Consider the following 17,093-nt stretch of genomic DNA (forward strand, 5'->3'; position numbering starts at 1 on the left):
GGTCTTTGGGAGGAGATTGGATCATGAAGTCAGAGCCCCTGAATGAGATTAGTATCTTCACAAGGGACCCCAGAAATTTCCCTCATCTCGTTCACCATGTCAGGGCACAGTGAGAGCCAGGAAATAGGACCATACCAGACATTGAGTCTGCTGGTGCTTTGACCTCAGATGGCCCAGCCTCCAAACTGTAAGAAATAAATGTTTGTTGTTTGTAAGCCACCCAGTCTATGGTACTCCACTGCAACACCCTGAAGGACTAGACAGTCACTGAATCCACTCCAGAGAGGAGGACTGCGTTGGTGCCATCACAAAGCTGGGGTGCTGAGAGAGCAAGGGTACATCAACATGACGCAGACCCAGGAAGTCCCTGGAAAACAAACCTCAGACCGGCACTTTCCTCAAGGGAAATAGCTGTGTCACAGGCAGGACAAGCCTCGCCTCACTTGGTACTCCACAATGGGGAAGAAACCTGTTTCAATTTCAGACTGAGGCAAAGCTCGGAAGGGCTCTCTCCTGAGGAGGAGCCCCGAGGAGGGCAAAGACGCGTGCTTACCGCTGCAGGCCCGCTCGTCGCTCTCGTCGGAGCAGTCCAGGAAGCCGTCGCAGCGCTCCGAGAGCAGGGTGCAGGCCTCGCCATCCTCACACCTGAACTCCCCGCTCAGACAGGTCAAGGTGCTGTGTGTGGCTGAAACACAGGGAAGGGCCATGTTGTGCTAAACATTTCCCACATTTGGGAAAAGTGGTTTGTGCTCTATGAACTAATCAGCTTCTGTGTCAAAACGTGCCTTTGGAATGACGAGAGGCAACTCCAGCAGGCACTGTGAGGCCACCTCACTCGACATGAATGCCTGGGGTCTGCCTTCGTGGCAAGCGAGAGACTGGAGTCAAAGCAGGCTCTAAATCCTGGTTCTGTGTGATGTGGAGCAAACTGCTTAACAGCACCCAAGTTCAGCTCTCTTCTGTAAAACTGGGCTGACAACACCACCACTATTATGTCTACAGGGGTCCAATGAGATCGAGCACCTGGAGCAGTGCCTGGCTGACAACAGGCATCAACAAGTTGTAACTGTAAGTCTGTATAGCTATTGATTATTTTGTTACTATATTAGCTTCCAGTCCAGCATGATACTCTGATTTCTGGTTTGAGTAATACTAGTAATAACAAGATACATCATGATATTGAGAGGCATGCCCATATTATGTAGTATTTTAGTTATATAGGTTTCAAAACATTTTACCAGAAAATGAAATACTGCAAATAAAGAGCAATGGTAAATTAAAAGTTAGGCAACTCTATGACTATAAACAATAATGAGACTGCATAAGACTCTAAAAAGTAAGCAGTGACCTATCTACTATTGCAGATAATTACAAAAGAGAGAAGAAGAGAAAGGATACAGAGAAGATATGAATCTACTGCCCCCAGCGAGTGTCAACTGGGCCCAGGCTCGGGAGTTCAGACTTCCTTTGGTCAGACTCACACAGCCTGCCCAGCTCTAGATGGGAGAGGCCACGTCAGAACCCAACCACCAGGGAGGAGGGTCTTAAATCACTCTTGCTCCTCCAGGGCAAAGACACCCATGTTTTAACCTTGGAAACAAGTTAAATGTCACCTTATGTAGCAAAAGGGACTTTGCAGGTATGATTAAGTTACTGGCCTGGACATAGGAAGTTTATCCTGGATAACCTAGGAGAGCCCTTTCCGATCACGCAGGTCCTTTCCTAAGTTCGGTCAGAGGGGAAGGTGTGAGCACAGAGGAAGCTGCTGGCTCAGGAAGCTGAGGAAGGCAAGAGCAAGGACAGAGCCCTGCCCACAGCTGGGTTTTAATTGGTAAAACCCATGTCCAATTTCTGACCTACAAAACTGTAAGGAGATAAATGTGCATTGTTTTAAGACATTAAGTTTGAGAAAGACAAATATCATGTGACCTCATCATATATGGAATTCAATACACAAAATAGACTGATGAAGGAACAAAATAGAAACAAAGGCATGGACACATGGAGCAGACTGACAGCTGTCAGAGGGGTAGGGGGAGGACTGGATGAAAGAAGGTGAAGGAATTAGTCAAAGAACAGATGTGCACGACCCACAGACACAGACAACAGTGTGGTGACAGCCAGAGGGAAGGTGGGGTGGGGGCTGGGTGGAGGAGGACAAGTGGGATGGGGAATGGGGACATCTATAATAGTGTCAATAATAAAAAATGGTTTTAAAACACCTTGAGGTTTGTGGTGATTGTTTACAGTGGCCGCAGAAAACTAACACACACCTGATCCTCTGCTTGCCCAGATCTTTAAGCACTGGGGCTTCTTTCTACCTTGCCTTTCTGAGTTCAAACTAATATTTCTATTGGGGCTCAAGACTAACCCTACACCACAGCTCCTTCTCCCCACCCTATGCAAATATACATACAATATTCTACACAATGACTATACCAATAATAAAGAAATTACCAAGAGACCACTAAACCATTGTAGTAATCTCAGAACAGAGAATCTACAAAACTGATTCTTAAGAGATTTTCCCAGGGAACTTATACAAAAGCATAAATTCCTAGGAGCTGCCCTAAAACTACTAAAGCAGGAACATGAAGATGAGCATGTACAATATTTACAAGCTCCAGAGCAAGTCATCAGGATTCGCCTGGTTGGGGAACTCCTGTTCTAGAACAAGAAAAACAGGAAATCCTGTTTTCCATCTGAAGCACTGCATCTGCTTCTAGAAAGCACACCTGGAGACGTGGGCAGAAGAACTGGACAATGTTCCCATGAGAACAACCAGAAAGGCCAAGAGGAGTGGACCAACAGTCAGGGTTTTCTTCCTAGTGATGAAGAGACACAGGAGTCGGGGGTGAAAATGAGATGCCAGAGCAACTGTCCTCAGCTGATGAGTTTTCATGTGAAAAAAAGAATGAAGACTTCTTTGCATGTCTCTGGGATGGAGGTACAGTTTTCAGTTAAATGTATTTTTAGAAAAGCTCTCTAATACAGTAATTCTCAATGGGAAAAGGAAAATGTCAAAACCACTTATGATGTTTTTACGAGCTATAATCCCCCGTCTCCTGGAAAATTGCTGTGTGATAGAGGTGTTATGAACTGGACTGAAATTGGTTTTCCTTGGAAAAGTGGGGAGGACTCAATCACAGATAAAACTGCATTACAATATTTAGAAAAGGTCTGAGAACCACTAGTGTAACAGTCTCAGCAGCCCAAGATGGAATTCATCCATCTTTGTATCCACCCATCCACCCACCTACCCACCAATGCACTTACCTCAGTCATCCAGCCAGCAGCCACACATTATCCATCTACCCACCCATACATTCATCCACCCATCCAACCATCTGTCATCCATCCATCCATCTATTTATCCACTCACCCATCCATCCATATACTCATCCATTCATTCACCCATCCTGCCATCCATCCATCCATCCGTCCATCCACACATCCATGTACTCCTCCATCCATTCACCTATCCTGCCATCTACCTATCCATCCATCAATGAACATTCATGGAGGTCTCCCCATGAATCCGGTACTGTAAGATGCTAAGAAAATGGTGATGTGTAAAACAAAGGCCTACCCTCATGGAGCTTACCTTCTATTGAGAGAGACAGCAAACAAGTAAATAGATATGTTACTTGGATAGAGATAAGAACTAAAAAGAAATATAAAGAAACAGTAAAAGAGTGAGGGGGGTGGTATCATTTTTATACAAGAGTCAGGAAGGAACTCTCTGCTCAGAAGCAGGCTGCTTTGGAAAATTCCAAGATTCCCATCACAGAATTATTCCATATGGTAAGATGGAATAAATTATGTCAATATAATCAAACAACTGAGTATTAAAGCTTGAAGACTTCTAAAGTTCATGAAACATGCCTCAATATTTAAAAAATGGGAAAACACAGGTTTTAGAAATTGGAAATAAGGTTGTCATTAATCTCTGAAAATTCTTAAACTGGTTATTAAACACACAGTTACTAGGCACTTAGAGCAGAATGTAGTGGTTTTCAGGGGCTAGCTTCTCTAAGAAGGATCATGCCACACTAATCTCATTTCTTTTTTTGATAAGGTTATCAGACTAATGAATTAAAGAAAACTGTTAATAGAACACATCTTGATTTTAAGACCCTTAACTAAGCAACTTCCTTAAGGCAGATTTGAAATAGGAACTTGAATTATGTTCAAGGTCATTATGATAGTCGGATGGGCAGAATTAGAAAGAAACTTGCTTAAAGAATAACAATTAATAACTTAATCTCACTCAGGAGGAAGGTCCTATTCCAGTTCCTTTTTGTTAACTATTTCCACTGTTCATCTTTCTGTGTGGTTACCTCCTCAGCTCAGGTGTTCTAACTGTTATTTTGGTAAGTGTGGAATCTATCTAACCTGTTTTTTTTAAGATTTTATTTATTTTTAGAGATGGGAAGAGAAGGAGAGAAACATCACCGTGCAGCTGCCTCTTACGTGCCCCCCACTGGGGACCAGGCCAAGAACCCAGACACGTGCCCTGACTGGGAATCAAAGCGGTGAGCCTTTGGTTTGCAGGCCAGCACTCAATCCACTGAGTCACACCAGCCAGGGCTGACCTGCTATTTTAATGTCCCAATGGTACACTTTACTCATTTTTTTATGTTAGTGTAGGATTTTACACTAATCCTTATTTAATTTCTATGTGTTATTTTGGAGTATTCAATCCTATAAGAACTTGCAATATAGCATGATGAAGAGATAACAACTTTGTACAAAACAACCCCCTAAATAAATATACCAGTCTGTTACCAATGACATAATCTTCTTCAAAGCTTAATATTCCTATCTCCAAGATGGAGATAATGACAAATTATAAAATTACTCAAACCAGTGAAGCACAGGTAACGGGAGACCGTGCTCTCAGAGGCCCTCCCTGGCTGCCACCCTTCAACACTCACGGCAGCTGGCCTCGTCCTCGCCATCCCGGCAGTCCCGGTGGCCGTCACAGCGCTTCCAGTTGGGGATACACTTCTTTGGTTGGTGGCACTCGAACTCAAATCGGTCGCATCGTCCAAGTGGGGTGGGAGTGGAGGCAGCAGTAACATTTGCTAGAAAGAGAGATTTCTTAAATTCACTTTTCAGTACTGAAGGAACTGGCTGGCAACAGTAACCAACTCAGTGCACACAGAGATGACAGTGTTGGAGGAATCATGAGCGCTCTGGTTAGAGACACTGACTGGACAGAGGCCTCCGATCTCGCTCTCTCCTGGGACCCCGAGAGAGACAAGAGCCACAGAAGTTTGGAAGCTGGAAAACTCACACACAGTGGTTGGTGGACGAAGAGGCCACAGAAGGTTGTATCCTACCTGAAGCTGTCAGGGGAGTAAGAACCAGCTAAGAACCAGCAAGATCAACATCACCCAATCCTCAAAAAGGTTGAAAATGGCAATTCAACATGGTAGAAGAGGGAAAAGGGAAGATGTGTAATAAGCAGCAGATGCCCTGCATTCTTTCCCCTTTAACCCCTGGAGACCACCACCCTGTATTTGGCCCCATAAAAGGCTAGAGGATTATTACTGGGAGAGAGTAAAAACAGGTTTATTTAGACAAACAGCTGGAAACAAGAATGTGGTACTGACACGAGGATTAAACCTACAGACTGTGGAAGGCATAAACACCCTACTCCTTCTGCTCAAGGACCTAGCAGCAAGACTTCAATTTTCCAGGCAGGAGACTATACAAATCTTCTCTTTGAGAAAAAGGGACCCGTCTCAGAGACAAACCCGGAGATAACCAGAACAGGAGTTCCTCAAACAGCCCAACCATGAAACTCAGGGCTGACCAGCCACTCTCCCTGCAGCCCTGCCCGGGCAGCATCCCTCAGCAGTGCTTTGGTCCCCAGCATTAAACATGAGCAGCCACCGAGAAGTATCAGAAGAAAAGTTATGGCATGAAAAACAGACTCCAACATAGACCGCCTCTGCCCAGGAAAAGAAATTTGGAAGAAATAGAGACTTTGTAAAAGGAAAAATTCAAAAAATATATCCTCGCCCTGGCTGGTATGGCTCAGTGGATTGAGCTCTGGACGGTGACCCAGGAGGTTGCCAGTTTGATTCCCAGTCAGGGCACCTGCCTGGGTTGTAAGCCAGGTCCACAGTAGGGGGTATGTAAGAGGCAACTGATCAATGTTTCTCTCCCTTTCTTTCTCCTTCCCTACACCTCTGTCTAAAAATAAAAAAAATACATATCCTTATCACATTCAGAAAGAATATATATTAATATGAAAAAAATGAAGAGTGGCCATAAAAAAGAAACAGTATTAACAATTTAAAAGCTCTTAAAATTAAAACCATGAAAACTCATATGGAAAACTCAGTAGAAGAGTTGGAAGACAGAGTTGAGTATATATATATATATATATATAATGAAATTAAAAAATATAAAAGATTAGAAAAATAAGGACCAGATCAAAAGATCCAATATATGAATGACAATAGCTCCAGGAAGTAAAAGAAAGTATCATGAATGGGATACTTCAAGAAAAATGCCTAAAACTAAAATACATCAATTTCCAGAATAAAAAAGCCTATGGGTGCCCATGACATTGGAGGGAAAAAGGGCCCGCACCGAAACACATGACTGGGAACATCGAAGGCTGGTCAAGGGGGAAATCTACGAGATTCCAGGGAGGGAAAACAGGTCACACACAAAAGATCCAACTCAAAATGGCTTTGAACCATGTGACCATTGTTGGAAGACAGAGGGGAAGAGTGCCTTCAAAATGCTGAAGGAAAATTATTTACAACTGAGAATGCCAAACCCAGCCCAATAATCAATCATGTCTGAAGACCAGAGGAAAGCACTTTCAAACAAGCAAGGCCTCAAATATACCTCCCATGTACCTTTCTCAGGAACTTTCTGGAAAATATGCTCTATCAGAACATGAGATTTTAAAAAAAAGAAAAATCTGGGATATAGAAAATTGGAACTCCAACACGAGAGAGAGAGAGAAAGAAAGTGAATGGGTGATGGAAAAACTGCAGCCCCCAGACCCCTGAGCACCAGCACAGGGTGACCAGGAGGAATGAGACAGCAAAGCCCAGCAGAGAGACCCACTGAAGACTATGACTGCTGTGCCCTTGGCCCCTGTATCACCACATTCACCTGACAAAGTTACTAGAGGGCATGCTCCACCAAAGCAAGGAAGTAAACAACAACAATAAAAAAAGCCAGGCACACAATCTAGAAAACAGGGGCTCTAACTCAGAAAAAAGGCAAAGAGCAACCTGAGGAGGGCAGTGGTGCCCTGACGCAGGACTCACTCCAGGCCCAGAGAATAGTCAGCAGAGAGGCCCTGCTGTGTAGACAGAGACTGTGGCCAGAAGCACTGGAGCTGAGGGATTCTTGGACATGGTAACTTTGCAGAACCGAATTCTGAGAAGCTACTGATGGGAGAAAGCATTAGCAAATGGTGCAAAATAACCTGAGCTGATACACAAACAGAAGAGTAGTTATTAAACTTTCAGGTATTCTATGTAGTCCATAGTTTTAACTGAACATCTGCTCAAAACAGGCACACGGAGAAGAGTGGCAAAGAATAAGGCTAAAAATGGAGGTCAAAGCAAACTATGGCACTCATCCTTGGACAATGAGGGAGCCCCTAGAAGGCTGCAGGACAGGGAGGACACAGTACTGCATCGAGGTGTGGCTTCTTAGAAGACAAAATGGGAGAGACATGGGCCAGCAATACCAGAAAGGAAACTTTTACACTGAAGAAGTGACATGCCAGAGCCAGAGATACCACCAATCTAAATTTGAACCAACGATGTGCATTAAAAAGAAGAAATCGTTATGAAAGCTGAATGGAATATCGAAATAGGAATCTGCTCATTCATTGGATTAGTCAGAATTCAGAGACTTCTGGCCAAGATGGAGGTGTAGTAGATACACTTTGCCTCCTTGCACAACCAAAAGAAGGGCAACAACAAATTTAAAAACAAAACATAATCAGAACTGCCAGAAAATTGAACTGTATGGAAGTCCAACAACCAAGGAGTTAAAGAAGGAACATTCATCCAGATTGGTAGGAGGGGCAGAGAGTACTTGAGGCAAGGCAGCAGCTGGAGGATCAGGATGGGTGAGGCAGCATCTGGGGGAGGGGGCAGCCCCACATTTTCATGCAAATAAACTGGGAGGAACAACTGAGGAGTGACACAGACCCACAACCCAGGGTTCCAGCATGGGAAAATAAAGCCTTAAACCTCTGACTAAAAAAATGTGTGGGGGTTGAGGTGGCAGGAGAAACTCCCAGTCTCACAGGAGAGTTCATTGGAGAGACCCACAGGGTCCTAGAACATACACAAAAACACTCACCTGGAAATCTGCACCAGAAGGGTGCAATTGGCTTATGGGTAGTGGGGGAAGTGACTGAAAACCAGCTGAGAGCCAAGCAAGTGGCATTGTTCCTTCTCAGACCCCTCTCTTACATATAGCGCAGCACAACATAGCCACATGGGTTGCCCTGCCCTGGTCAATACCTAAGGCTCCACCCCTTACTACATAACAGGTGCATTGAGACAAAAAAAAAAAAATGGCCCAAATGAAAAACAGATCAAAGCTCCAGAAAAATACAACTAAGTGATGAAGAGATAGCCAACCTATCAGATGCAGAGTTCAAAATACTGGTAATCAGGATGTTCCCAAAAATGGTTGAGTATGGTTGCAAAATAGATGAAAAAGTGAAGGCTATGAAAAATGAAATAAAGGAAAATGTACAAGGAACCAACAGTGAAAGGAAGGAAAGCAGCATTCAAATCAATAGTTTGGAGCAGAATGAAGAAATAAACATTCTACCAAAATAGAATGAAGAAACAAGAATTCAAAAAAATGAGGAGAGGAGGTCTAGGAACCTCCAGGACAACTTTAAACATTCCAACATCCAAATCCTAGGGGTGGCAGAAGGGGAAGAGGAAGACCAAGAAATGGAAAACATATTTGAACAAATAATAAAGGAGAACTTCCCCAATCTGGCAAAGGAAATAGATGTCTGGGAAGTCCAGGAAGCTCAGAGAGTCTCAAAGAAGTTGGACCCAAGGAAGTACATACCAAAGCACATAATTACATTACCCATGATTAAAGAGAAGGAAAGAATCTTAAAAGCAGCAAAAGGAAAGGAAAGAGTTATCTACAAAAGAGTTTCCATAAGGTTATCAGCTGATTTCTCAAAAGTAACCTTGCAGGAAAGAAGGGGCTGGAAAGTATTTCAAGTCATGAAAAGCAAAGACCTACACCCAAGATGACTCTATCCAGCAAAATTATCATTTAGAATGGGAGAGCAGATTAAGTGCTTCCCAGACAAGGTCAAGTTAAAGGAGCTCATCATCACCCAGCCCTTATTATATGATATGTTAAAGGAACTTATCTAAGAAAAACAAGATAAAAAATGAGAACAGTAAAATGAAAATAAACTCACAACTATCAACAAGTGAAACTAAAAAACAAAAAACCAAAGGCAAAAATGAAATAAGCAAACAACTAGACCAAGAACAGATTCACAGAAATGGAGATCACATGGAGGGTTATCAGTGGGCAGGGCGGGGGTGCAGGGGTGCTGGGGAAAAAGGCACAGGAAATAGAAGCATAAATGGTAGATACAAATAGACAAGGGGGGGTTAAGAATAATATAGGAAATGGAAAGGCCAAAGAACTTATATGTACCACCCGTGGGCATGAACTAAGGCAGGGGATGCTGGTGGAAGAAGGGCTGCAGGACAGAGGGGAATAATGGGGAGAAAACAATGGGACAACTGTAATAGCATATTCAATAAAATATATTTAAAAATTTAATTGAAGAAAGATATGGCTGTATACGTACATTTTTTATTAAAAAATAAGAATTTGCTGAAGTTTGTTAATGTCTTTGTCAGCATTTCAACCACTGAAAATGATTTTCAAAGAAGGATAATCAAGTTACTAGATAGAGAGGTGGGCCTTGGGAGGAAAGCCAGAGATAAAGATGTTGTTTTGTTTTGTTTACAATTAATTTTAATTTGAGAAGCATTTACAGAACACCTGTTTCCCTATCATTGTGGCAGGCACAGTCATGGATTCAAAGCCATGTGCTGCATGCTCCCAAAGCACAACTGTTAGGAAGAGAGAAGATGCATGGGCAGGGTTATTAGGAAGCATATACAGCAGATCATAGTTCAGAATCAAAGGTACATTCAATGAGATTGGGAAAGAGACCCACATCATTTAAAGGACTCAATGAACACTCCAGGGAGGAGAGTCTGAAAGGCAGACTCAGCCCCTCCTTGCGGGAAATAGGAGCCTCACACTTCAGTGAACCTGCAGATGGCGGGGGTGGAGGGTGAGCTCCTGGGCTCCATCTGGGTATGCCCCAGAAGTGGTTCTGTTGTAGAGGACCTGTGTGTGGTTCTAGGGAACCTGTGTGCCATACTTTGAGAAATGCTGACAGCACACCTAGGTCTCTTGTAGTGATAAAGCCCATGCTTCTGTGTGCTGTGATGGGTGGTGGTCTGCCCTGAGAGGGAAGGAGAAGCACATGGCCAAGGAGGACAGGGGTTTCAGGAGAAGTGACACCCCACTGATGGATACAGGCAGAGAAGAAGCAGGACTCTGTCAGGAGCAGATGGGGAGCCCAGTTGGGCAGAGGTAAGAAACGAGGGCAGGCAAGAGGGTCGGTTTGCACAGGGACATGAAAATAGGACTCAGGGGTCAGGGTCCAGCTCCCAGGCAGAGGACACAGGGAAACCCTAGTTTTAAAAACCGGGCAGCAGTGGGACAGAGATAATTGTGAAAGAGAAAATGCAGATGGCTGGCGTAGAGGTTCACTAACAAAAGCATGGAAGACAATGATCAATTCTCTAACTACAAGTGAATTTGAAATGGAATCCTGTTTAGGAGAGCACACAGCCTCCTCACCTCTGGATTCAGTCAAGGGCATGCCCTACACAGGGTCTTCCAGTACATTCCAGTCACCTGCATCCCCCCACTCCCCCAGACATCTGGTTCCTGCAGAAACACTCAGCTGCCTCTCTGTGTTCCACCACTAGATGGCAGCACTCACCCATGTTCCAGTGGGAGGGCTGCCAACAAGCAAGCCGGAGACTTGAGCCCCAGGGTCTAAGACACACACACACACACACACACACACACACACACACACACACACTTCCCCACAGATCCCATTGTGATGTCTCGAGGAGAAGAGAGTGAAGGTCCCCAGCTGCAGCCAGGGGGGCAAGCAGGGTGGTTATGTCTTCCTGCAGGAAGAGCAGAGGGTATTAATAAAGGATGAGGCACCCCAGCCCCTAGTTCCCCCGAGGCCTCCTGGTATGGGGAGGGAGGCAGGCTGACCACCACACTCAGCATCCCTGGCCACGCGGTGCCCAGGGCAGACCTGGAAGGACCTCTCCACACAGCAGGCACCGCCTGTGGAAGAGTCAGGCCAGCACTCACCAGGCGAGGGGCAGGCTTCCTCATCTGAGCCGTCTGCGCAGTCCCGGTACCCATCGCACACCCAGGTGCCGATCACGCAGGACCCACTGCTGCAGCGGTAGTGATTCGGAGGGCAGCTTGAGGGCCCCAGAGTGGGGGAGGGAGGAGTATGGAAATCTGAGGAAAACACCCAGCAAAAACCCAAAGGGTTACAAGAAGCTTGATCTCAGACCAAAATGGGCCCCCAAACTGGCATGGAGGCCCCAGTCTCAGTGGTGCCGCCCCAGTGCTGGCACAGCATGAAGTGCAGCTCATCCACAGGTCCCTCACAGCAGGCTGTCAGAACCAGCAGTGCTTTTTCCTTTTTGGAGCCGATTCACCTGACTTAATGTATTTGAGTTGGATTAATAATATTCAGGTGAGATTGTTTTTGCAGGCTGATGGAAGGAAGGTGACCCAGAATGCACAGGGAGGGGGATGGGGAGTATGCAGCTTCCTTCTGTCCTGGTTAATTCAACTGACCCTCCCCACGCCCAGGCCTGGTTCAGGAGGGAGGAAACAAAAACGAGAGTCACAGGCACGAGTCCCACATCTGCACTGCTCCTCTGGGTCAGGGCACTGGTGTCACCTCGCATCTCGCTGCAGTGCGGCCTCCAACTCAGCACACAGGCTGGGGAGAACTCGGAGTCTGAGTCCCTAACAAGCCCTAGGGACCAGTAGGGGCCACTGCTCTGCAAGCCACATGTGCAGCAGCCAGGCCTAGGGCCCCTGCTGTGCCCTGCAGACCACGAAACACACAGTCCTAGGATAGAAGAAGCCTGCTGTGTGAATTTTCCAAATAGGAGGGGGACAGAACTCAGAGAAGCCAGCCCCAAAGAAAGCCACTGAAGGGGTCAGCCTGTGAAGCATCTTGGTGTGGGCAGGCTCCAGGACCTCCTACCTCCGCAGCCCTTCTCGTCCGACCAGTCCCCACAGTCATTCTCTCCATCGCATTTCCACTGGCTGGGCACACAGTGGCCGTTCTCACACTGGAACTGGAAGTAGCGGGAGCAGTTTGGGGCTTCTGTGGGGTTTTCTGGGGGATTGAACGCACTGTCAGTCACCTGCCCTGCACCAGTATGAATGTGAAGCTCTCGTATGCATGCAGCCCCTTACACCCCCAACCCAGGACAGCCTGCAGGTCCCCACCTGATGGCCCCAGAGGAGATCCAGGGAGTGACCAAGAATTCGTCCACACACTCATCCAAAGCCCATCTACCCAGACCCAGACTTGATACCTGAGCTTTTGACACTTGACCAAAGGGACAACCTAACTACTGATGACAACCCAATGGTGACAATGATGCTATTACACTGTGGCATCTAAAACTTTTGGGAGAGGAGGGGGAAGCTCACTTTGAAACAATTACCGTTAAATCCTTACCCATGGTCCTTCTACAGAATGTGACCTTCCCAACTGGGGAAGGAAAATTGGCAGGATACGCTGAGGGAGCAGGGCAGGCGGAGCCGCCGTGCCAGGGCAGGGAGCAGTGAGGGCCAGAGCTGCACACTCACCGCAGCGGGCCTCGTCAGAGCCGTCGCCGCAGTCGTCCGTCCCATCGCACTTCCAGACCAGGCTGACGCACACCCCATTCTGACACTGGAAACTGAACTCGTCGCAGACCTTGTGAAACTCAGAGTCTTGGGCTGACAAGAAACAGACCCCCATGAAACCCTGGCTCCTGCCACGCTGAAGAGCTCCACATAGTGAAGCTGCTCAGAAACCAGAGGGAAGAGTAGAGCTCCTCCACCCAGGGACAGCCTAGCGGACGAGTGGCTGTGAACGCGGCCCAACACAAAATCATAAATTTACTTAAAACATTGTAAGACTTTTGTGGATTACGTGTGTACTGTATTTAACGTGTGGCTCAAGACAACTCTTCTTCCAGTGTGGCCCAGAGACTCCCAAAGGCTGGATGGCCCTGGTCTCGTGGTAGAATTCCTTGGAAGCAAAAGTCATTCTACTGCAGGCCTAACCCCCAGGATCTCAGAATGTGGCTGCATCTGAAGACAAGGTCTTTGAAAGGGTGATGAGGTCACAGTGAGGTCATCACGGTGAAGCCTAACCCCAGTGGCTGGTGTCCTTGTGAGATGGGGGCACTAGGACACAGACAGGCCCAGGACACAGGGAGAAGACGAAGACGGTCATGGCAAGTCAAGGAGACAGGCCCCAGAAGAGAGCAAACCTGCCAATGCTTGGACCTTGGAACCCCAGCCCCAAACTGTGAGGAAAGGTGTTTCTGTTGTTCAGGCCTCCCCCTCCGTGGGCCTTCATGCTACAGTGGCCGAAGCAGACAAGTCCAAGCATAGGCTGCTCCACACAGGGCAGTTTCAGGACTGGGGCCACCGCAGAGAAAAGGGCACACGCTCCATAAGGGGCAACAGGCAGGAAGATGAGTTACTACCCAGGCTGCCAGGTGTGGGTGAAGACCACCAGAGCGAGGCAGCGGCCTGACCAGAGTGATGGGGGCAGGGAGGTCTGTCAGACAAGGAGACACCTGAGCCAGGGCCTGGGTCCTTCTCTGTCTCCTCTGTAGACATGTCAGCAACTAACAAGCATGACCTCTGAAGCAAGAAACATAAACCTGCCTTGCAAATGCAAGATCGGACATGCACCTGAGACCTGTGAACCAGAGGTGTCACCTCCCCGCCCACCCCACTCACAGCATCCTGCGAATGCCGTGTCCTCGTCCGAGCCATCCCGGCACTGCACAATGCCGTCACACACCATGGACTGGAACAGGCACTGCTGGCGGTTCTTACACACGAAGTCCATGAAGCGTGTGCACAGGGGCTCTGAAAGGGGGTCGGGGGAGAAGACCCTGAGCACTTGGGACTGACATGCCCCGGCGCATGCAGGGAGCAGGAGCAGCCACCCGTTCCTGAGCACTTGCTTCGTGCCAAGCCCTGACTGGAAACACTCGACACAAAAGCCCATCACTGAACTCTCAGGACAACTCAAAGAGAGATGTCACTGTCCTGCTCTCACAGGAGAAACGAAACGAGACAGCAGCACACAGGGCTTGGCCAGGAGCACACAGGGAGGAGTGTGAAGCAGAGGCTGGAACTTACAGCCCTCCGCCAGGAAAACCCGAGCTCTGAACCACTGTCCACATGACAAGCTCTCTGACATGGGGTGGTGGGGGGTGGGGACCTTCGCAAAGGAGCAGTGTCACGGATGCGATCTTTTTGCAGCCTCCCGCAGCTTGCAGCTCGGACGCTGAAGCCCCAGTCCCCTGGGTGACTATACACAGGGCCTTGCAGAGGCGACAGAGGGTGAACGAAATGCAGGCAGTTGAAGGAGGTGAGTGGTGTTAAAAGGACCCAACAGGACCCGTGCTCTGGTTAAGACAAGACACAGAGATGCCCGCACGGAGACAAGGCCAAGGGATGGGGGGCAGGGCATGGCCGAGGCACCAGTCCTCTGGGTCTCCAGCCAGCTCTGCCCACCGCCCACTTGGGATTTGCCCCCCTCCACTGGGGCGTGAGACAACTCCTTGAAAGGAAGGCATGTGCTCCGGGCTCTGTTCCTCCCAGACACAGGCCAGCTCACTGAAAAGTGAAATGCGAGCAGGAGCACTCGAGAGGAGCACTGGAGAGGAGCCATCCTCTCTAGCGGTGCCATATAGTTGGTGCCATCCCCATGGGGAGTCCTGGGGGCGGGGGCGGGACTCACCACACCACTGCTCGTCAGAGCCATCTGAGCAGTCCCGAAGGCCGTCGCAGTGCTTGCTGGAGGGGATGCAGGTGCCGTTAGGGCAGCGGAACCCATTGCACTTCTTCTCTGAAAGGGAACATGACCGTGGACGGGCAGCCCAAGGAAAGAAGCAGGCGCCCCACGCGGTTGGTGCTGGGGGGGTGCACCCTGGAAGGAGGGCCATTTGCAACGGCCAGCACACGGCAAGTGTGTAGTGTGGGACCTAGCAGTGCTGCCTGCAGAGATGCAATCTGCCTACATGGGGGAGAAAGAACTTGTGCATATGGTTCTTTGCCCCGACACTGAGAGAGACTGAAAACCACCTGCATGTCCATCAGTGGGGGACCCTGTCATAAACTGTTACACACGGGGTACTGCACTGTGACAGAGACTGAAGAAACACTGTGTAAAAAAGTGTCCTGGGTGCTCCTGCGAAACCGAACAAGAGCACACAGCACGTCTGACCTGACAGATAAAGGGTGCAGTCACGGTTTCCCACAAAGGCAGGGTGGGCACTGGGCAGACAGGCAGGGAGCACTTACTATGTAACTTTTAGTATTTTTTCCATTTTGAACCATGTGAATATATTATGTTACCCACTAAAAAAATCGAGTATATATATTTTTTAAAAAGTAAAAACAAAGCTTCAGTGAATGGGAAAAAAAGACAAATCCTGATGATAAACACTGGCTTTTAAAGCTCTCTTAAATAATTCACCATCTTGATTCTTTAGGAATTCTAAGCCAAAGCCCTTTTGGAAAAAGTTTGTCCCAGAAATGTTAAGAAACAGGTTTCCTTCTTTTTTTTTAATATATTTTATTCATTATGCTATTACAGTTGTCCCATTTCCCCCCTTCTCTCCCCTCCACCCTGTACCCCCTCTCCCACCCACATTCCCCCCCTTTAGTTCATGTCCATGTGTCATACTTATGAGTTCTTTAGCTTCTACATTTCCCGTACTATTATTGCCCTCCCCCTGTCTATTTTCAACCTATAATCTATGCTACTTATTCTCTATACCTTTTCCCCCTCTCTCCTCCTCCCACCCCCCTGCTGCTAACCCTCCATGTGCCCTCCATTTCTGTGGTTCTGTTCCTGTTCTAGTTGTTTACTTAGTTTCTTTTGGTTTTGCTTTAGGCGTGGTTGTTAATAATTGTGAGTTTGCTGTCCTTTTACTATACATGTCTTTCCTTTATCTTCTTTTCTTAGATAAGTCCCTTTAGCATTTCATAAAATAAGGGCTTGGTGATGCTGAACTCCTTTAACTTGACCTTATCTGAAAAGCACTTTGTCTGCCCTTCCATTCTAAATGAGAGCTTTGCTGGATAGAGCAATCTGGGATGTAGGTCCTTGTCTTTCATGACTTGGAATATTTCTTTCCAGCCCCTTCTTGCCTGTAAGGTCTCTTTTGAGAAATCAGCTGACAGTCTGATGGGAACTCCTTTGTAGGTGACTGTCCCCTTATCTCTTGCTGCTTCTAGGATTCTCTCCTTCGTTTTTACCTTGGCTAATGTAATTATGATGTGTCTTGGTGTGTTTCTTCTTGGGTCCAACTTCTTTGGGGCTCTCTGAGCTTCTTGGATTTCTTGGAAGACTGTTCCCTTTGCCAGACTGGGGAAGTTCTCCTTTATTATTTGTTCAAATATGTGCTCAATTTGTTGCTTTTCCCCTTCCCCTTCTGGTACCCCTATAATTCGGATGTTGGAATGTTTAAAGGTGTCCTGGATGCTCTTAAGCTTTTCCTCGTTTTTTTGAATTCTTATTTCATCATGCTTTCCTGCTTGGTTGATTCTATCTTCCTTCTGGTCCACTGTATTGTTTTGAGACTCAGAATCCTTCCTTTCATTATTGGCTCTCCTCTGTATATCTTCCTGCATCTTTTTTATGGTAACCTGCATCCTTTCATCTAGTGTGCACC

At 47.0% G+C, this 17,093-nt stretch overlaps 1 protein-coding gene across 2 annotated transcripts in view; it reads right to left on the reverse strand.

The window, feature by feature from the left end:
* SORL1 (sortilin related receptor 1) overlaps window positions 1-17,093 on the reverse strand; it is a 157,053-nt gene that overhangs the window by 28,404 nt on the left and 111,556 nt on the right. For both annotated transcript variants that reach the window (XM_028527464.2, XM_036013859.1), the window contains exons 27-33: window positions 15,155-15,262; window positions 14,143-14,274; window positions 12,994-13,125; window positions 12,380-12,514; window positions 11,461-11,616; window positions 4,938-5,087; window positions 554-685 (exon numbers count right to left, since the gene is read on the reverse strand). In XM_028527464.2, coding sequence (XP_028383265.1) covers window positions 554-685; window positions 4,938-5,087; window positions 11,461-11,616; window positions 12,380-12,514; window positions 12,994-13,125; window positions 14,143-14,274; window positions 15,155-15,262 — 945 coding nt within the window. The remainder of the gene's footprint in view (window positions 1-553; window positions 686-4,937; window positions 5,088-11,460; window positions 11,617-12,379; window positions 12,515-12,993; window positions 13,126-14,142; window positions 14,275-15,154; window positions 15,263-17,093) is intronic.

Source organism: Phyllostomus discolor, chromosome 13 (assembly GCF_004126475.2).
Source record: "Phyllostomus discolor isolate MPI-MPIP mPhyDis1 chromosome 13, mPhyDis1.pri.v3, whole genome shotgun sequence".
NCBI classification, from domain to species: Eukaryota; Metazoa; Chordata; class Mammalia; order Chiroptera; family Phyllostomidae; genus Phyllostomus; species Phyllostomus discolor.